The sequence below is a fragment of the Lynx canadensis genome, chromosome A2, assembly GCF_007474595.2.
Source record: "Lynx canadensis isolate LIC74 chromosome A2, mLynCan4.pri.v2, whole genome shotgun sequence".
Taxonomy (NCBI): Eukaryota; Metazoa; Chordata; class Mammalia; order Carnivora; family Felidae; genus Lynx; species Lynx canadensis.
Genome location: NC_044304.2, coordinates 51,086,233 through 51,106,345, shown reverse-complemented (window position 1 = coordinate 51,106,345; position 20,113 = coordinate 51,086,233). Strand labels below are relative to the sequence as shown.

General features: G+C 46.5%; 1 protein-coding gene across 4 annotated transcripts; it reads right to left on the bottom strand.

The window, feature by feature from the left end:
- Nucleotides 1-537: 537 nt before the first annotated feature.
- On the bottom strand, nt 538-19,162 carry CPNE9 (copine family member 9). Of its 4 annotated transcripts, XM_032592350.1 has the most exons (21): nt 19,068-19,162; nt 18,497-18,537; nt 18,340-18,386; nt 18,138-18,241; nt 17,622-17,658; nt 17,394-17,396; nt 17,043-17,119; nt 13,527-13,590; nt 13,307-13,410; nt 12,954-13,058; nt 11,250-11,291; nt 10,873-10,948; nt 10,711-10,764; nt 10,253-10,314; nt 9,489-9,535; nt 8,455-8,636; nt 8,063-8,190; nt 3,621-3,723; nt 2,968-3,025; nt 2,513-2,586; nt 538-938 (listed from the first exon to the last, which is right to left on the bottom strand). In XM_032592350.1, the coding sequence occupies exons 1-21, from the start codon at nt 19,133-19,135 to the stop codon at nt 753-755; spliced, it is 1,662 nt and encodes a 553-aa protein (XP_032448241.1). In that variant the 5' UTR covers nt 19,136-19,162; the 3' UTR covers nt 538-752. The 4 variants fall into 4 exon arrangements, with proteins under 4 accessions (XP_032448241.1, XP_032448242.1, XP_030163199.1 ...); XM_032592351.1 differs by lacking the exon at nt 17,394-17,396; XM_030307339.3 differs by lacking the exons at nt 13,527-13,590; nt 17,622-17,658; nt 18,138-18,241; ... (1 more) ...; nt 18,497-18,537; nt 19,068-19,162 and having other exon boundaries at nt 17,043-17,549.
- Nucleotides 19,163-20,113: the final 951 nt, after the last annotated feature.

The window sequence follows — 20,113 nt, the reverse complement described above, 5'->3', positions numbered from 1 at the left end:
TGAAAAATATCCTAATACAATTGACACTGCAGGAAGTTTGCTGGTGAAGATCTTGGGATCTGGAGTCGAACTGATGAGTTCTCTTCAATAAGTGAACCTCTCTGAGTCTCCATTTCCTGATGTGTAAAATGGAGATAAAGTATAGTGCTTACCTCACAGGATTGTTGTGAGGATTCAATAAGAATATGCTTGTAAATCACCTAGATATGTAGTGAATTCTCAAAATATTAGCTGTTTTTATTATCCTTATTAAAAGATTCAGAATAAATTGATCAAAGCAGAGTTAGAGTCATTGTAAAGCTGACCCTTTTTGAGGTCAGGAACCCCACTGAAAACCTGACAAAAGCTATGGGCCTCTCCTCAAAAAAACATGCACACATACAAAGTTTCACTCATTTTTTAAAATGTGTTATTTTTGAGAGAGAGAGAGTGAGAGCAGGTGAGGGATGAACTGAAGCTATTTTTGCTCACTTCTTTTGGTGTGGCCCCAGGACCTGGGTCTCCTAGTCTCCTTCCCCAAGAACCATGAGACAAAGGTGGAGTAAAGATCAGCTTTATTATTGGCATGAAGGCAGGGAGGTGGTGATAGTGCCAGGCCCTTCTGTGGGTGAGGGGGCAGAGGGCTCAACCAGCCAGCACTGATCCCCCAAGCTAGACTCACTGAGGTCCAGGGCTCCAAGTGCCTCTGGCTTTCAGCAAAAGCAGTGGGTGGGCAGGCAGGCAGACTGCTAGTTATTGAATAAGTGGGCTCCTCAGGGCTGTTCTGGAGCTGGGGTTGGGCTGGAGTTGGCAGGAGGTGGAGGGCGAGGCTGGATATCCCTGGTGCGCATATAGGACAGCAGCTGCTCTGGGATTTCGGCCAGCACGTCCTTGGCTAGTCGGGCCATACTCAGCACCTGGTTTCCGGACCGGTCAACATAGTCTCGGAAGGGGACGAACTGGGACAGGCACAGACAGTCAGGTGTGGGTAATGGCCAGGGAAGAGAGGAGTGGGAAGGGAAGCAGTAAGGGGGTTTCCTCCTTGACCCCTAACATCTCTTTCCAAATATCACATTAGCTCTTTCCCTCTATCTTGGACAGCTTTCCACATTTACTTTCTCCCCACCTCCTTTTTTTCTCACCTTCTATTTACCATCAGCCTGATCCAGTTTAGCTTCATGCAGTACTGACACTGCTTTTGCTAATGTAATAGTCCCTCTGTTCCCAAATCAGTCCAGTGGGCAATAATTGTCAGTCCTCATCTTGCTTGACTTCTCTTTAGCTTTTCATTACATTTGACCATAATCTTCCAAAACACATTCCACTCTTGGCATACCACACTCTTCTGGATTTTCTTGTTCTTTTCTGGATGCTCCTTTCCCCAACCCCATTCCTCTAGGTCTACCTGATCTCTAAACCTGGTCACGTCTCTCAGTTCTCTTCCAGGGTTATCTCCTACACTTCAATGACTTTCAAAACTGTTCTCTGACTCCCAAATTTATACATCCATCCCTGGCCTCTTTGTTAAGGTCCAGAGCCATGTACTTAATTGCCCATATTATTATATACATTCACTTGTCTTAGATACCTCAAACCCTAAGTGTTCACAACTGAATTCTGGCCCTTTCTGCCAAATCTTTTCCTCCTCCAGGTTTCCCCTTCCCAATCAATGAGACTATCACTGACTTAGTTGCTCAAGCTAGAAAACAGAGTCATCCTTGAAGCCCTCCTCACTCCCCATCACCATTTAATCAAAGCATAAACTCTTGTAAAATTTTCTTAATCTTTTGAACCTGCTTCTTTCCATCCTCACTGCTTCCATTCCTGTCCAGATCCCTATCCTCCCCTCTACTACTTCAGAGACTTCCTTACTAACAGTACCCGCTGCAGTCAACCCTCCATGCAACAGAGATCCCCTTAATGCAAGTCTGACCATCTCAGTCCCCTATGTCAAATCCTCCAAGAACTTTCCAATTTTTTAGAACAAAACTCCAAATCATCACCATGACCGGCAAGGCCTTGGCTCCCTCTTCTTCACACTTACTGGGATCCTGCCACCCTGGCCTCCTGTGTTTTCCATGTTTGGGCTAATTCTGCTGAGCCTCAGGGCCTTTGCATGTGCTGCTCCTCTACCCTCCTTTAGGTTTCAGCTCAAATGTCATTGCCTTATAGAAGCCTTTCCTGACTATCCTACTAAGTCAGTCCCTGTTATAAGCTCTCATGGTGGCATTTGCTGTTCCTCTGGAGCACTTATCATAGTCTAATGAGATATTTAACTGTTGTGATTATTATTGGTTACCTCCACTAGAGGGCATGGGCTTTGGGGATATCCTATACTATGGATCCACAATGGCTATAGCAACCTGCCTATTCCTCAAAAAGAATATGTTCAATGAAGGCAGGAAGGCTGAAAGCGTAACGGGAAGAAAGGTAGGTGAATAAGAAAGCAGTAAGGGAGAGTGGCTGCCAGCTTAGCCTCTCCTTCTCACTGTGCCTTTTGGCTCCATGACTTCCTCTCCCCGGTCAGGTCTACCTGAACGATGTCCCGCTCTGCATAGCGTCCCCTAGAGGACACGCGCACGTCATCACCATCCAGCTCTTCCATTGCTACAGAAAAGACACCTCTCAGCTGATTGCCCTTTCCCACACCAACCCATACTACCCCCTTCCCTGTTAGCTCACTTTGGAGTCATCATGAGAATATTTAATAGTTGTATTAAAGTCCTAACAAATATTAGGCATTGTTATGGAATTGTTATTATGCCTTCCCATGCATTCTATCCTCCCAGGAACCCCAGGAGGGAAATATTCGTATCAACAGCCTCAGTTATAATAAGGAAATATGTACAGAGAAGGTCTGTCACTTGGTCAAGGTCTAACACAAGCATCCATCTTATCTTTTTTGTGAGGTGGGCCTCGGTGCCCAGATCCTCCCCTATTTTCCCCAGTTCTTGGTCTCACTCATGGACACCCTTCCGTCCTACTCACCTTCAAACATGGCTGGTCCCACACCAACAATAATGATAGACATGGGCAGTGAGGAGGCCTGTGAGGGAAGAGTTGAATGGTTGGGGTGAACAGTCATAATGATGGAGGTGACTGTTGGGGACAATTCTCTGTGCATGTATCATGTTTCTGCACATCTTGCAAGCAGAGGCAGTGATTTCCTTTGTTCAAGATTATCTTTTCAAGGATGTCTGCATATCAAATAGCCTTGAAAGATATAGTGTCTTCCTTTGGAGCAAAGGGCAGATTTGTGTACTATTCAGTTTATAATAAAGTATCTCACACTGGAACAAAGGGCAGATATGCTTACTGCCCATTATGAAAGATTCAGATACCCTAAACTCAGGGTTTCTATCCTAGAATGTCTCCGATTGTGGGTGCAGCTGTCATTTGTTCCTCTTAATATGATCTTGTGGGAATTGGGACCTAGATTCAGAGCAAATGCTGATAATTGAGCTACTGCTATCGCTGAGAATAACAAAGTCCTTTGTCTCTGATCCAGGAGTCTTGTGTCTTTTGCCAGCATCCATGAAACTGGTAGACTAATTTGCTAGCTTGCAAGTAGGATAAAATCTCAACTCCTTCACAGGTATTAACAGTGACCCTCCCTGGCAAGCCCTCCTCCTTAAACTCACACTGACAATGGCCTCCTTGGTCTGCGTCATGTCAGAGATGACCCCGTCAGTGATGATGAGCAGAACGTAGTACTGGGAACCATCAGAGATCTTGGCTGCAGCCCTGGTTGAGAGTCCAAGATCAGAATCCAGCTGAAAGTCCAAAGAGGCCAAGAGAACTCCCTACCCCTAAAATTTCCACAGCCAGTGTGTAAGCAGTGGGTAAGGACTGTGGTTTCTAAAGCCCATGCTCCTTCTCAAGACCTGGATGCCTGCCTGACATCCCTCTAGTAACATTTATGGAGAACTTATTATGGTAGGTACTGTGTTATGATAGGCACCAGAGGTACACAATGAGAAAAAACAAATTCATCCCAGCCCTCTCAAGGGAGGGCATTAATCCCAGAGTCACAGAAATAGGTATAAAATTACACTTGTGATAAGTACTGTGATGGAAAGGGACATTGCTATGACAGTATCTAGTAGGGGATCCTGACATGGTCCAGGAGGTCAGTGAAAGCTTCTTTAAGGAAACAATGTTTGAGGGTGAAGGAGAGGTTAAGTGAAGGAGGGGGATCATTCCAGGCAGAGGGAACAGCATAGACAAGGGCCCTGTGATGGGACTAAAGGAAGCCCACCCTGTCTGGAGCCCAGAAAGTGAGGGAAGCAGAGTGGACCTTGTGGCTGAGATGGGGCAGGGGCCAGACTACACAGGGCTTTGACAGCTCATAGAAAGATTTTAGGGCAAGACCAAAGGCTGAAGGCTGCCTTTCTTCCCTTTCTCACTCATTTCTTCTTTCTTCCTTCTCCCCTCTGCTGGCCACCTCCCATTGCCTATGCTTCTGGGTCCTTAGCCAGTCTAAAAACTGCTCCAAGCTTCTTTTCCTTCTCTCACCATCAATCTTTGAATCCAAGATTTTTCTATGTGAAAAGGACTTCAGAAGTCATTTAGTCCAGTCCACTTATTTTACATATAAGAAGAATGAGACCTTTGGAGAGCACAAAGGTTCTGTGTGGGTTGGAAAGGACCGAATTACACTATCCAATAAGGTAGCCCCTAGCCACATGTGGCCATTGAAATTTAATTAAGTTAAAAAGAATTAAATTTTAGGTTCCTTTTTTACCCAAGCTACATCTCAAATGCTCAATAAAAGAACCCAACTAAACCTAAAGCCCTGAGCTCTTGATTCCTTCACTCTCCATTCCAGGCCTGTTTTTTGGATGCTCCTCCATATACACTGTATATTCTGGTCATAAATACACTGTTCATTGTTTCCTGATCTTGCCCCTTTATGACTCTGGGCTTTTCACATGTGGTTCCTCCTGCCAGGCCTACTCTGTATTCTCTTATAAAAACTCCAACTTGCCAAGCTGAGCAGTCCTCTCCAAAAGTAGATCTCTCAGACTAGGTTATACCCTCCTCTCCCTCTGCCTTCTAGGATACTGTCAACCAAGATGGGCTGTCAGCCCTTCCACATGGGTTTTCACACCCATGAGGGTACCAGCATGTGTAGGGAGAACCCAAGGCTACAGGATACCTAGAACATCCATTCTACTGTATGATCTGGTGCATAAAGCTAGATGACTGTAAATACACTTATAACGCCTTTTTTTGGAGGTGCCTGGGTGGTTCAGTTGGTTAAGTGTCTGACTCTTGATTCCAGCTCAGGTCATGATCTCATAGTTTGTGAGATGGAGCCCTGCATCAGGCTCCGTGCTGACAGCGCTCAGAGCCTGCTTGGGATTCTCTTTCCCTCTCTCTCCAGACCCTCGTAGGGATGCCCTACTCGTAGGCATGCTTTCCCTCTTGCTCTCTCAAAATAAATAAATAAACACTAAAAAACCCCACCTCCCCCCATCCAAATTAAAGCAAACATGGACACAACAAGAAGAGAATGTAAAATTTGCACGAATTAAGATAAACATGTTGTCTTCAAAGACATTTTCAGCCAGATTGCTTTCAGCTGTGCCCCTAAGATTCCCCTGGGGGAAGCAATTGCTTGCCTTTGTCAACAGGCAACTTGCTGGAAAAGTCTGGGAAGCTCTGGCCTACGGAAAGTAATGATTTATTTATATTTCTGTCTCCTGCACCAGGGTGGGAGCTCCTAAGGGCAGAGACTAGATCTGATTCATCTGTGAGTCTCCAGTGCACCAGCAGAGAACTGAGAATACAGCAAATGCCCTTTTAATAGTAATAATGACAATAATAGTAACAGTAATAGCTTACACTTATAGCAGTTATGTGGCGGGCACTAAGCGCTTGACGTATATTAGTTTAGTTAGCCCTCACAACAATCCTATGATATTTCAATTTTTTAAGTGTTTTATTTTAGAGAGAGAGAGAGAGCATGAGTGGGAGAGAGGGGCAGAGGGAGAGAGAGAATCTTAAGCAGGCTCCATGCAGAGCCTGACACAGGGCTCTGTCCCACAACCCTGGGATCATGAACTGAACCAAAATCAAGAATTGGATGCTCAACTGACTGAGCCACTCAGGTGCCCCCCTACCATGATATTACTATTATTATTCTCATTTTACAATGGAGCAAATAGGCATAGAGAGGTTCAGGGTCTTGCTCAAAGTCATACAGCTAGTGAGTGGTAGAGCAGGTGTACCAAATTAGCTAGTTTGGCTTCACAGCCCACATTCATGCTACATTGACTCTTTATTGAATGTTTATGGAATGAATGAATGAATGAATAAATTAGTGAACTAAGATAATATTAAAAAAATCTGTTTAATAACAACAAAAATATGCTGAGGCTCCAATATTAAGTGAAAAAAATCAGTAGTGAAATATTACATGTAATTTTTTAAACTTTATTTATTTTTTTAGTAATCTCTACACCCAGCCTGAGACTCAAACTCATGGCCCTGAACAAGAGTTGCATGCTCTTCTGACTGAGCCAGTCAGGTTCCCCAACATATAATTTGACTGCATTTATGGATTCATAAGGAAAATCCTGTCAAGAACTACATATACATCCACATTCCCATGGGAAGTATTTTGGATGATTTCTTATTTCATTTCTCCATCCTTGAAATTTTCTACAGCAATGTTACGTTGCTTTCATAATTAAAAGAAACTATTATCCTCACTATGAATCACATAAACAATCTTTATTAGGGAAAAGGGAAGTGTATAGACATAAATATCCCTGAAATCCTTCCATTTGTATTCTCTTTCTCTCTCTTTTTTTTTTTTTTTTTTTTTGGTTAATCTTTTCACTTTCAAGCTTTCTGAGGTACTTTGTTTTAGCTGGGTCTCCTCTATTCAGCATATCATAGAGTTTACTTATTATTTTTTAGCCATTCAGAGAGTCTTTTTCTTTTAAGGGGTGAACTTACCCAATTTTTAAAAAAATGTTTGAGAGAGAGAGAGTGTGTGCGAGTGGAGGGAGCGGGAGAGAGAGAAGAGAGAGAGAGAGAATTCCAAGCAGGCTCCATGCTGTCACCACAGAGCCCAAAGCGGGGCTCAGTCTCACAAACCATGAAATCATGACGTGAGCCGAAACCAAGAGTCAGACGCTTAACTGTCTGAGCCACCCAGGTGGCCCCCCAATTTATGTTTAATGGTATATGTTTGGTTTTAGTTCTGTCATTTTATTTTATTTGCATTTTAAAAAGTGATTTGTGATCTCAGGGTTTTGTTTTTATTCTGAAAATTTGGAGTTACTCTTTTATTTTTAGAAGTTACTTTCCCATTTTTTAATCTACCATTTATTGAGCACTTACTATGGGCCAGACACTGTGCTAATAATTCTTACTTTGTTATCTAATTTTAACCTCCCAATATTCCTATCAAGAAGGTGCTATTGTTAGCCATTATTGTGGCCATTTACAGGGAGAAAATGGGGACTTAGGCTAAGCTGCTTAAGGTCACATGGTTAGTGAGTGGTGGAGCCAGGATCACTCCCAGGTCTGATGCCAAAGCTTGTGTCTTAACCATTGTGCTATAGGACCATCTCTCTTTTCCCCAAACTTGAGGGCTGAGTTGTTGTTCCCAGAGAATGGAGTTGGGGTAATTTGTTGACACTGTCTGTGCATCCTCTTTACTGCAGAATAAGGCATTTACCTCTTTATTTTATATATTTTTAAATGTTAATTTATTTATTTTGAGAGAGAGAGAGTGCACGTGTACGCATGTGTGGGAGGAGCAGAGAGAAAGGAACAGAGAGAGAATCCCAAGCAGGCTCTGGGATGTTAGTGCAGAGCCCAATGGGGGCTCAATCTCATGAACCCATGAGATCACGACCTGAGCCAAAATCGATAGTTGGATGCTTAACTGACTGAGCCACCCGGGAGCCCTAGCATTTACCTCTTTATACTAGAGCCTGGCCAACACTGAAACTTGTATCCTTTCCCCAAAGCCCAGGTTAAGCCAAGAGTGGTCTTGACTCTCCTTGGGAAGTCAGTCCCCTATTTGGGTCCCCTCATTCCCCCCAAACCCACCCAATTCCCTTACCTGGCTACCTGGTTGATGACAGGAGCAAAGTAGGTGGGCCCATAGAGCTGGACTGTGCGCAGGCTCTGGAAGTAGCTCTCCAGCACGCCCTCGATGCCTGCACAGTTGGGGTCCTCATCATTGTTGTTCTGTCAGGGAAGATGCCTTGCTGGGCTGAGCCATGCAGGGTATACCCAGGAGTACTCTGATCCCAGCTCACTCCTTTTTCCTATTACTCTCATGCTCCCCTCCAAACTCCAACCCTGCTCCCCTCCCTTCTCTGCCACCCTCTCATGGTTTCCTGGTCCTCTGCAAGTACTTGACCCTTAGAAGAAATATGAAGAGAAGAAAATCACCAACATGAGTGGGCCAGAGGCCAGGGCATGGAGTTTAGGCTCTGGTCTATACTATACCAGGGGGAACTGGTGGGAGATCCGTCCTTCTGGAGGCAGCTTGGCTCCAAAGCCATAGGCTGGGAAGAGCTTGTCACTGTCATAGTCCTGGATGATTTCTCCCACTGCCTTGAGGGCCATGGCGTAGGCGCTGAGTTGGTAGGGACTCATGTAGTGCAGGGAGGTGGGCTGCAGAGGATTCCCTGTAGGGACAAAGGACCCCCAGCCTCATGGTCACCTTGATCACTTATGTATTCACCTGTCTGTGTATATATCCAACCACCTATCCATTCACCCACCCCTTGTACTCCCTCGTTATTATGCCCAAATCATCCGTATGTTCGTTTATCCATCTGTCCACCTACCAACCCCTCTATCTATCCATCATTTTATCCACTTATCCACACATCCATTCTCCGATCCACCAGATATAAATCCATCTTTCAATCTACCAATCCATCTCTTCTATCTGCCTTTCCATTCTCTTATTCAATATACACCCAAATATCACCCATCCATTCATTCCTATTCATTCCATTCATTCTGTCTTCATATGGATTCATCCACCTGTGCACTCATTCATTGCCCTATCTACTTACCTGTTATTTCTCCAATGTAAACATCTGTCCATTTGTCCACCCGTGTACCCATTCATGCATCTACTTGTCCAACCTATTGTACTCACTCCGTAACCCATCTACCTACTTGGTTTGTTCATCTGTTTGCCCACCCAGTCATTACTCAGCCATTTATCTCTTCATTTCTCCTTACACCCCTATTATCTCCCATCCATTAATGTACTCATCCACTTTTGAGGTATCTCTTCTTTCAACTTTTTTGATTCATTTACCCACTTATTTTCCTGTACCCTCTGCCCTCCTTGCCATTACACTGAATAATCTCCCCCCAAAACTCCTGTCCCAACCTGGTTGGGCTTTGCCTCAAGCCTGGGCTTCCTGGGTAGGTGAACTTTTATCTCCAGGTGAGAATCCAGGCCAATCCCTAATGACTTCCTTAGAATTCCTCCACACCCCATTCTCCCATCCATGCCTCACCATTAGAAGCTGTGAAGTCAATGGCAACTGTGAAGTTCAGCTGTGTCCTGTCAGGGAAGTAGATGGATTGAGAAGTGAGGGATTAATACTTATTATACCAGGATTTCTCAAACACTAGTGTGCATATGAATCACCTGAGGATAGTGCTAAAATGCAGATTCTGATCTGGATGGTCTGGGTGGAGCCTGAAATTCTACATTTCTAACAAACTCCCAGGTGATGCAGATGCTGCTGGCCCATGGAGCACATTCTGGGTAGTAGAACTAAATGTCTACTGTGTGATAAGTTTATGTAATTTATGTAATTTAACTTAACCCTTACTATAGCCTTGAAGTAGTAATTAATATCTCCATTTTGCATAGGAGAAAAGTGAGGTTCAGAGAAGCAAAGCACTTTACCCAGGTCTGCCTACCACTACTGAACCAAGTGGAATGTGCTCTTTAGTCTGTTTGGGTTTTCCCTCTCTCTTGGCCTCTCCTTCTTGCCTGGCTATGATTTTTATCTGGGTCCCAGTCAGGTTACTGGGGTCATCTTTGAAGACCACTGGTCTGGCATCTTCTCAGGGGGTACTGGAAGCTAGGCATGAAAGGCAGCTCCATGAAGAGAACTAAGATGGGCAACACTATGCATTTTACAGAGCACTTTATAGTTTGCCAAGTGTTTAAAAGTTTATTTCCATGGACCCTAAACATTCATATATTAAAAAACTGAGGCTTAGAATTGGGAGTAACTCAATGCTGAACAGAACTTGGCCTGTGACTCACCCTCCCTTGATGTAATCAACAAAAGTGAATTCAGAATCCACAGAGAAGGAGAGCAGCGTCACCTGTGGGACAGAGAGGCAGCCCTGCCACTTTGGAGTGGGCAGTTGGGTAGCAGAAGGCAGAGAGGCACATGATTCCACCTCCTGCCCCACACCCCCCACCCTGTCCAATTTCTAAAATGGCAAAAAAGAGGAAACTGTCAGAAATAGATTTGGATTTACAAAAGTGTATTAAATTGGGGAATACAACTTAAGTTAAAAAAAATTCTGCAACAGCAAAGTTCAAACAATTTTTCTCAAGTGAGAAAACAAAAGATAAGCTTAAGTGGTGCTATCTTGTGCCCAACATTACTATATTCAAGTAATCTGTGCCCAATGCCTTCCTGTACCCCCAACATTTGTCTGTGGGAATGGAAGCAGAAGGATCTAGGGAGGTCTAGAGCTTTAGGGAGCACTCACAGTTCCTGAGTTGACATATTTCTTCTTCTTACATTTCTTCCGAGGGTTAAGTACCTGAGTGAAAAAGATAACAGTGATGGCGGGAAATAGAGAAAGAGAGCTGTAGACTGAGAACACTGGGATGGAGGGACTGGGAAACCTGGACAAGGCTGGAGTTCTCACCTCATACACTGTGAACTGGTTCTGGGCCTTGCTCAGCTCCCGGTAGCTGGTGGTGAACTCACCAATGAAGTCATGGCTGCAGGGAGGCCAGGGGTGGGTGAGCAACGGCTACCGTTGGCTTGGAGCCAGCCCTGAAAGTAGTCTTTTGTTCCCACTATCCCCTCTCTCTACTTGAGCTGCAGGGCACTGGGGTTGGGGCCATAAGAGAGGCCAAGTTAAGGGGAAAGAGGGAAGAGGTGTACTCAAGGTCTTGGCATCTATTATTACCACTCACGACTCACAAGGCCACTTTGGGTTCCTGGTGAATGTACTACGTATTATAGGAAGGTCTTTGAATTAACTACAGGAGAAGACAGTACTATGTGGGGCAGTTCTACCTTCCATCCCGGTCCCAGTCATACACATCAATCTTCACTGTTCTGAAATGCAGGAGATAAATATAGGTTAGGTGTGTACAATAAATCCTAGATGCACCCCCACTTACTTAACCATAAACAAATCATCCTCCAATATGCCCATCTGTTTTTCCTTCAGCTATCCTCCCATTAGTCCATCCATCCTATTTATTCATTCATCAGCCCATGCACATACCCAGCTATCTACTGCCACTGCCACTGTTTCTTTTACTGCTATTTGTACTGCTATTTCTATTTTTTTAATGTTGATTAGTTTTGAGAGAGAGAGAGAGAAAGAGAGAGCACTAGTGGGAGAGGGGCAGAGAGAGAGGGAGACAGAGGATCCAAAAAGCTGGCTTTGTGATGACAGCAGAGAGCCCGACGTGGGGCCTGCACTCATGAGCTATGAGATCATGACCTGAGCCGAGGTTGGATGTTTAATTGACTGAGCCACCCAGGCACCCTTGGTGTTACTCTTCTTTACTATTTGTTGAGTGTTACTATATTCTAGGCATTGTTATCAGTACTTTCATTGATTGTCTCATTTAATTTAACAACCATCCTATAAAGTACTATTATTCTTATTTTTAGATAAGAGGTACAAAAGACAAAAACTTGACTAAGGACCATAACTAGTAAGTGATTAAGCTGAAACTTAAAACTCAAACATCTTAAAAAAAAACAAACAACAACAACAACAAAAAAAACAACAAAAAAAAACCCCTCAAACATCTTGGTTCCAAACACTTTGTTCCTAACTACTATGCCTGAGTCCTCCTGTATGTCCATATATCTGTTACAGTCCAGACAACCATCTATCTATCCATCTAGACATCCACTTACCCATTCATTTGCCAATCTAATTACCTATTAACACCTATCTTTATCTACCCATATAACTATACATCCAGGCTTTCACTGACTTACTGATGTATGCAAGCATCCGTCTGTCCATTCATATATCTAACTAAACACCCAACCATCTGATGTCTGTCCATCTGATCATCCATTCATCTATATAGCCATACATTTATGTACCCATCCATCCTTCCACCCACCCACTTACTTGTCTTCATACTGTCCATTTATTAGCTTGTATGGTCAGCCTATCCACCTACTTATTAATCAGACAATTTATCCAATGATCCTTCCATCCATCTACCATCCATTCATCAATCCACCTTTCACTGTTTGTTCTCCTGCTTTTTCAGTCATCCCTCTGCCTCTCTAGTCATGTAACAATCTCTCATATCCCATCCATCTACTCATTCATCCTTAATCCATCCATCATCTATTCATCCACTGATCTGCCCATCATTCCACTTATCCATTTATCTGTTATCCACTCATTCATCTCCCACTATACTGACACACCAAGCCTCTTACACACCCATCCATATACCCATCCATCCATTCACCAGCTTACCCACCCATCCAACCATCCATCCATGTATCTGGTTTTTCATTTGTTCATTTGTCCTTTCATCTACCCATCCACCCATCCATCCTCCTGTCCATCTATGTGGCCATCCATTTGCTTCCCCATTTACCTATCTCCATGCCCCAAACTCTGTATTGCCAAACAGGATCCTCCAAAACTATTGTTACTTCTGCCATCATTCTGGGGCCAGGAACCCCATTCTCATACCCTTGTTCCCTTAATCCTTAGCTTACGCTGAAGCAGACCTGTCATAGTCTCCATTGCACAGTGCCCGCACAGGGATGCTGAAGGGTTGCCACACAGGATTCAGTGTGTTTTTCACAACCTCCGTCTTGTGGCAGATGGTGAACCTGGAGAGGAGCAAGAGGACTGGAGCCTGCATTGGGGGTAGGACTGAGCCCAGAGATAGGTCCTCATACTCTTGGAGATTCCTGGGATTTCCCCACTTGTTAAACACATTGTGTCCTCTGCCTTGAGTGAATTCTGGGCTCAGGACCCAGTGGAGTCTAAGATGCCCCACATCTAGCTTAAGAGCCATAATGGGCCCATGGCCACAGCTGGGGAGGGGTAGGTGTCACTGGAGAAAGCATTGACTCACGTGCCATCCTCATTGCTCCTATAGAACACAAGGAAGGGATCTGATTTCCCAAAGAAATCCTTCTTGTCCAGCTTGTTTGCACACAGCTGCATGGTGGCAATGTCCTAGGGATGAAGTTTGGCTTGTTGACATCCAAATTGTTCATAGCTTCAAACAGTCCACTAAAGGGGGTTTGGGAGAGAAGGGAGCCTTGTGGGTCTAGCATATGGCCCTTACTGACCCGACAATTGCTAAGCTCCTCTGCAGTCAGCAATATGGTCCCACACTTCTTGCCTGGTACACCCCTGGAAGCAGAAAAGTCCTCTTTGTGAGGGGAGGGAGAGTAGGCAATGAAGATTGGGGAAACCAATCTGGGAGTGAGTGGGCCAGGGATTCAATATGCAATTTTCTGACAGTCCCCTAAATGTATCCCCTTCTGTCCTGGGTTTTTCCTGGTGGGGAAGGCCCTGCCTTTGATTGGGAAGAGGGTCTAAGGTCTGTAAGGAAGGGGCTGCTGTGGCCTAGGTGGACATGTTATAATGGTAGCTTAGGAAAGACATAGGATTTAGAATCCTGAGTAGGTTATTTCCCCTTTTTTGGTCCTAGTTTCCTCCGCTATGAAATGGGAATAATTCCCACCTCTCAGGGCTATGAAAAGATCTGAATGAGTACATGGAAGGACAAGCAATTGGGAGGCTTTATTGATATTGAAGGTGGTGATACTTCTCAAAGCAGACCTTGGTATCTACCATATGCCAGGCACTGTGCTAGGTATGAATTGGCCGGATGGTACTCTCCAGTTCTGGTAGACTCTGCCCTCAGAGAGCTGCCAGTGGAATGTCAAAGCTGACAGGCAAGTAGAGTGTGATGTAGCAGTCCTGAATGAGGGAGAGGAATTTCTATCCAGACCTGGGCAAAGGGCTGTTCTGTTAGATCAAAGATGGTGTGATTTCTGAAGAGTGAAATAAATGTGAAGAGTGAAATAAAAAAGACAAAGGCAGCCTTATCCTCTCCTGACCCAAGAAGGGATCCTTCCATGCATCCTGGGCACATACCAGGACACACCCATCCCCATTTGCCTTGGGTATCCAAGTGATCAGGGGCCTTGCTGATATGGGCCTGTGAACCCTAATTCCCCAAAGGGATCCAAAGTATGCAGAGAGAAATCTAGGTCAGGAGTGTCCTGGGTGTAAGTCCTGACTCCAACTTGCTATGTGATTTTCATCGTTTTTAACATGAATGTTGAACCATTTGTTTGGCTCTTTCGATCTTTGACTCTTTGTGCTTTAAAAAGACAGAGTGTGAGGAATACAGGGACTCTTCACCTACACATCCAGGACCAAGTCTCTGATCCTCAGCTTTCTCTCTGTTCTTTGCCTCCTTAATGTTTTCCCTCATCCCCTTGACCCAGTGTGAATTCCAGTCAGTGATTATAATAATCACTCCCCTGCATTCTACCCCTTATCCATTGCTCTTCTGTCACTTCAATATACTTATTTGGCAGAACCACAGCCCTAGTTAAATACAATTCTCTGCCTAAGCCATGCTACACCCGTGCAACTAAATGTGGTCAGAGGAAAACACAAATCTTGCTAACTGATCTCATTTCTTCTTTTACATTTTATTTATTTATTTATTTTAAGTAATCTCTCCACCCAACATGGGGTTTGAACTCATGACCCTGAGATCAAGGGTCACGTGCTCTACTGAGCCAGCCAGATGTCCCTAACTGGTCTCATTTTAAAGCATGACCACAAACCTCAAGAGGGTCCTTAATCATACTTCACTCGCCAGTTCTGCTAGATGGCAGTTTCACTCCTCTTCTCTCCTCAAACCTGGAAAGCCTCCTCCTCCCCCATCCTCACTCAGCCCATGACCTTGTTTCCTACTTCACTGACAAGACTGAAGCAACCAGATGAGAATGTCCACGGACCTCCCACCACACCTACCTTGCCTCCAGTATCTTCACCCACGCAACTGTTGCTATAAATGACTATCCATGTGCCTATTTATCCCTCCACTGTGTGCTACATTCCACACACTCTTGCCGGTGCATGGACAGCATTCCAGTAATTCTCTCCTTTTTAAGTTATGTCTATTTTTCAGTTTCTATTGGATCCTTCCCATTAACATACAAATGTAGTATAATTTTTCTCATGTTAAAAAATGCAAACCTATTCTGACCTCACTTCCTTTGCTAACCACTCCTCCTTTTCTCTTCTCCTCTTTGCAGCAAAACCTCTTAAAAGATTCCTTGACTCTCATTCCTGTCTTCCATTCTCTTTTAAACCTCTCCAACCAGGCTGTCACCCCCACCTCTTCCTTCAGAACTTCTGATCTGGAGCAGCATTTAACATGGCTTGTCACTCTCTCCTCAATACACACCTTCACGTTGCCTCCAGGATAATACCCCCTTCTCTTGGTCCTCCTCTTACTTCCTTAATGCTCCTTCTTAGTCTCCTTTTTTAACCATCTCATTTATGGCAACTCCATTCTTCTAGGTGTTCAGGCCAAAGGCCTTGGTGTCATCCTTGACTCCCCTTTTCCTCTCACATCCATATTCAATCTGTCAGGAATCATGATGGCTCCCCTTTCAAGTTGTATCCAGAATCTGACCACTTCCCTCCTTCACTGCTACCTTCCTGGATTACTGTAATAGTCTTCCAATAGGAGCCCTGCTACTACCTTTGTCCACCCAAAGTTTATTCTCAATCCAGCACCAGCTTCATTCTTTGAAAACATGGTCAGATCATGTTGCTTCTCTCCTCAGAGCCTTCCAGTAACTCCCAACTCAGAATAAAAGCTAGTCTTTACAGTGGCTACAAGGCCCTAAACTGTTAACTCTCCAATCTCACCTCCTCTTCCTCCTTGCTCACTTGGCTACCGCCACACTGGCCTCCTTACTGCTCTCTGAACATATCAGGCTTTTGCACTGGCAACTTCCTCTGCTTTCCACCTCCAGATATCTGCATGGCTCACTTCCTTCCTCCTGGTCATTGCTCTGAAGTTACCCCTCCATAAAGCCTACTCAAGCGCTCTGTTGAATATTGCAAGTCCCACCCACCCAGCATTTCCGATCCTCCTAATTCTGCTCTACTTTGCCTTTTTTCCATAGCACTTAAGGTCTTCTAATATATAATTATTTATTATGTCTATTTTATACAGTTTCTCCCCCTCTTCTATAATATAAGCTTCTTGAGGGTAGGAACCTTTGTTTTGTTCACTATTACAACCCAAGCCCCTTGAACAGTGGCTGACATAGAGTATATGCCCAGTAGTATTTATGGAATGGATAAGTTCCTGGTGCCTAGCACAGGGTGTGGCATACAAAACATGCTAATAAATACTTAGTAAGTGAATGTAATGGAAATTCCAGGGGACTTGATTTAGTGAGGGGAAGCTTCCTGGAGGAAAAGAGCTTGGAAGTGGACCTGAAAGGTAGAATCAGACTTAGAAAAAGTGAAGAGAGAGGGACAGAGTGAGGACAGAGAGAGAGAGAGAGAGAGAGAGAGAGAGAGGTTGAGAACAAGACAAGACATGTCTTGCCTGAGACTGACTTGAACAAAGCCCTGGGTAGAGATTGGTCTTTCCTGGGTGGGGGTGGGGTGGTGGAGTGGGGGAGGAGGTGATGGGGAACCACTGAAAGCTCCCAACCAGGGAGAATTCCAGCCTCCACTGCTATTGGGTCAGCAGCATCTTTGGGAGGAAAATTTGGAGGCACCCACCCTTCCCCAGCACCCCTTCTGGTTCAGCTCACGTGAGGGGTCGCTCTACACGGCTGCCCTGGCCTCCGATCACCTCTCCCAGAGCCAGGAACGCTTGTCCAAGGAAATCCTGCACCAGGACATGGAGTCAAGAAGGCCGGGAGGGGCCAGGGTTGCAGAGTCCCAGCCCAGCCCTGGTGATACTGCTGCTTGGACGAGGGTGTTCCAAGGTGGCAGAATGCTAGAAGTATTGTCCTGTCTGTGCTTTAAAGGAGGAGTCCCCAGGCCAGCTTTGCTGCTTGGTCCTGCTGCCAGTTTAAACTGCTCTCCACAATGCCATCCCACACTTCACCTTCCATTCCACACCCCCGCCCCATCCCACAGCCAGCCCCGTTCAGCCTCACCTTCTGTATGTCCGAGAGGTGGCGGAGAAGGAAGAGGAACAGTGAGTAAAAGGCACAGGCGGGACACCATGAGGCAGGAGCAGGAAAGGAGGGCCAGGAGGGTGGGTTTGGGGCCAAGAGGGTAGAGTTGGGGTTGAGGGATAGGAGAATTCTAAGGAGGGTCATTTAACACACTGAGTGCCTCCTGTGTGCCTGGCCAGGCCACCAGGGGATGCTCTGCTCGCTCACCGTTTTGGAGATGTTGGTTTTGGAGTCAACATTGTACCTGGGAAGAGAGTGCAACCAGCATAAGGCGGGGCTGGTGGGAGAGAACTGGGAAAAGGGGTCAGGTTTTGAATACTGGTTAAAATTTTGGGTGGAAGGAGGGAGTGACCTTGCATCCGAATTCAATCTGGATCTCCTTTAGGGCATCACAGTCACAGAATCAGGCCTGGGGCAAGGCCAAGACTGGGACCTGGTGGGGGTGGAGTCATATCACCGGCTGGAGGGGCCTAGATGGAGCCTGAGCTAAATTAGGGAGCAAAGCTTTGGGCCCAACCGGGTCTGGGGAATGGATTTTACCTAAGGGCAGAACCAAGCTAGACCTGGGGACTGAGCTAAAACTAAGGTAGAGGCCTTCAGAGTGGGATCCGATGGCCTGGTGGAGTAACCAGGCCGGGAGTCTGGCCGGGGAGGGGTCTGCCAGAATTTCTCCTGGATCCAGGTTGGGGAGTGGTCCAACCCCGGATTCTGGGCAGGGCTTACACATCAAAGCGCAGATTTTGTTTTTCCTCAAAGAAGTAGTCGAGGACAAATTTGCGCACGAAGTCTGGGTTTAACGTGTTGTCGATCACCTCTGTCCGTCCGAACTGGATAGGGGGTGGAGGGAGAGTCAGCATGGCTCCTGCAAGGGGGCAGGTGATTCCCCGGGGGCTGCTCTTGGCTGGGAGAGGGCTCTAGGACTCACCTCTCGCCATTCCTGGCTCGCCCGGCTCTGCGTGTAAAGCACCACCACTGCAGGCAAGGGTGGAGGTGGGGAGGGATGTCAGATTGGCTTGAACCCCTCCCCGCCCCTCAGTCGCGCCCAGACCCCAGTTCCCCCTCCCGTCCCTGGCGCCTCCTACTGGGATCGGACTTGGAGAAGGTGTCTAGGTCCAGCAGATTCCTAGAGAAAGAGACAGACGGAAAGAGGGTGGGTCATATTGGAGCCCAGTGCCTGGACTCTGCCCCGGTTGGACTCTGCCCTCAGTTCGGAACCCCGGGGAGGCATGGGGCTCAAATCGCATCTCCCTCCCTCATTACTGGTGGGTGGGGACGTGAGGGGGAAGGGAGGCCCCCCCTTGTCAGCACCCTGGACAGCACCGGAAATATCACCTCAAGACCCGTGGTGTATGCATCCACACTGTCTTAAAGGGCCCAGGAAAGAGGGTCAGACCCAGAACTTTGTCCTCCTGAGGCCCAGATCCTACTGGATCCCCGTGACCCGTCCCTTGAACCCGGAGGCTGAACCCTCTTTTGCGGGTGGAGCTGTCTAAAGAAACCCCCTCCCCGAACCTGCCAGCGACTCCCCTAAGTCTGAATCAGATTTTCCGGCCCTGAAATCTTCTTTCCCCCGGGGTCTAGCTCTTGGCGCCGAGCCCCACAGCCGATTGGGGCAGGGATAGTGCCTACGCCCTCCCCAGCGTGGCCGCTCACCGGCAGGACACGGTAATTTCAATCTTGGTGGCCGGGACGCTGCGCTCAGAGGCTCCGCTGAGAGACATGGCTGGTCGAGTGGCTGGAACCGCGGGAAGCTGTAAGACAGGGGCCGCCGGGGCTAGGTGCGGCGGCAGCGGCGGGGCCGGCCCCTGTGCCGCCGCGGCGGCGGCGCGGCTGCACTCTTTCCAGCCCTGCTTGCACTCCCGCCTGTCGCGCCTTGACTGTGGCCGCCGGCGGCAGTGACTCCAGATGGCTACATAGCCCCGCCCGGCCTTGCGGGTGGCCCCCGCCCCATTGGAGCAGCCTCGAGCCTGCCGGGAACCTAACCCCGACCCCAAGTCCAGCTCATACCTTGGGAGTCCCTCCCAGCGCATTTCTCCCTGGCGAAACCCAAAAACCCTTTGAGAGCTGTCCGCGGTGCTGAATGGTTTGGGGCACCTGGTGGGCGCTGGGGACGTTTCCTCTTCCTGAACTGCTCCCTGAACAATCTGCTTCTCCCCCTTCCCACTTCCGCCCTGCTTTGGTCTCCGGATAGGAGGACAGTACATTTGTTCTTACTAGCTGTGTGACCTTGGGCAAGTTACTCAACGTCTCTGTGGCCCAGTCTCATTACAATAGTACCTACTTGGTGTGATGTAAAATTTTGAGATAATCCTTAGCTCAGGGGATTGTACACAGTAAGTATTCAAAATATGTTCACTGCTATTATTTCCCTCCTCTGGGCAGTCACACTGATGACCTCTTTTGTGTGAAGAGACAGAGCTCAGTAAATGGCTGTTAGAGCCCTATGAAAAGCCCTTTGCCCACGTCTTTGAACCCTGACTTCATGGTATTAGAGATGCAGACATACTGTGGGGATGCAATCTACTCTATCTAGGTCACACTGCAGATGAGAGTGGTAGTCAGCCAGGTCCATTCTCCCCACATCAATTACTGTCTCCAAAGCCCCAGAAGCCAGTCCCTCCACCAGTCAGGGCTCCGTAAGGCAGGGGCTGCTAGTCACCTGTACCAGGACTGTGCTGCCTGCAGAACTTGTTAAAAAT

Coding starts and splice junctions, on each gene's coding strand:
- CPNE9 (XM_032592350.1), bottom strand. CDS start 19,135: ATGTCTCTCAGCGGAGCCTCTGAGCGCAGCGTCCCGGCCACCAAGATT. Junction 10,949..11,249: donor GACTGGGACCGGGATGGAAG/GTAGAACTGCCC, acceptor GCCTCCCTGCAG/CCATGACTTCATTGGTGAGT. Junction 9,536..10,252: donor GTTGATTACATCAAGGGAGG/GTGAGTCACAGG, acceptor CTTCCCTGACAG/GACACAGCTGAACTTCACAG.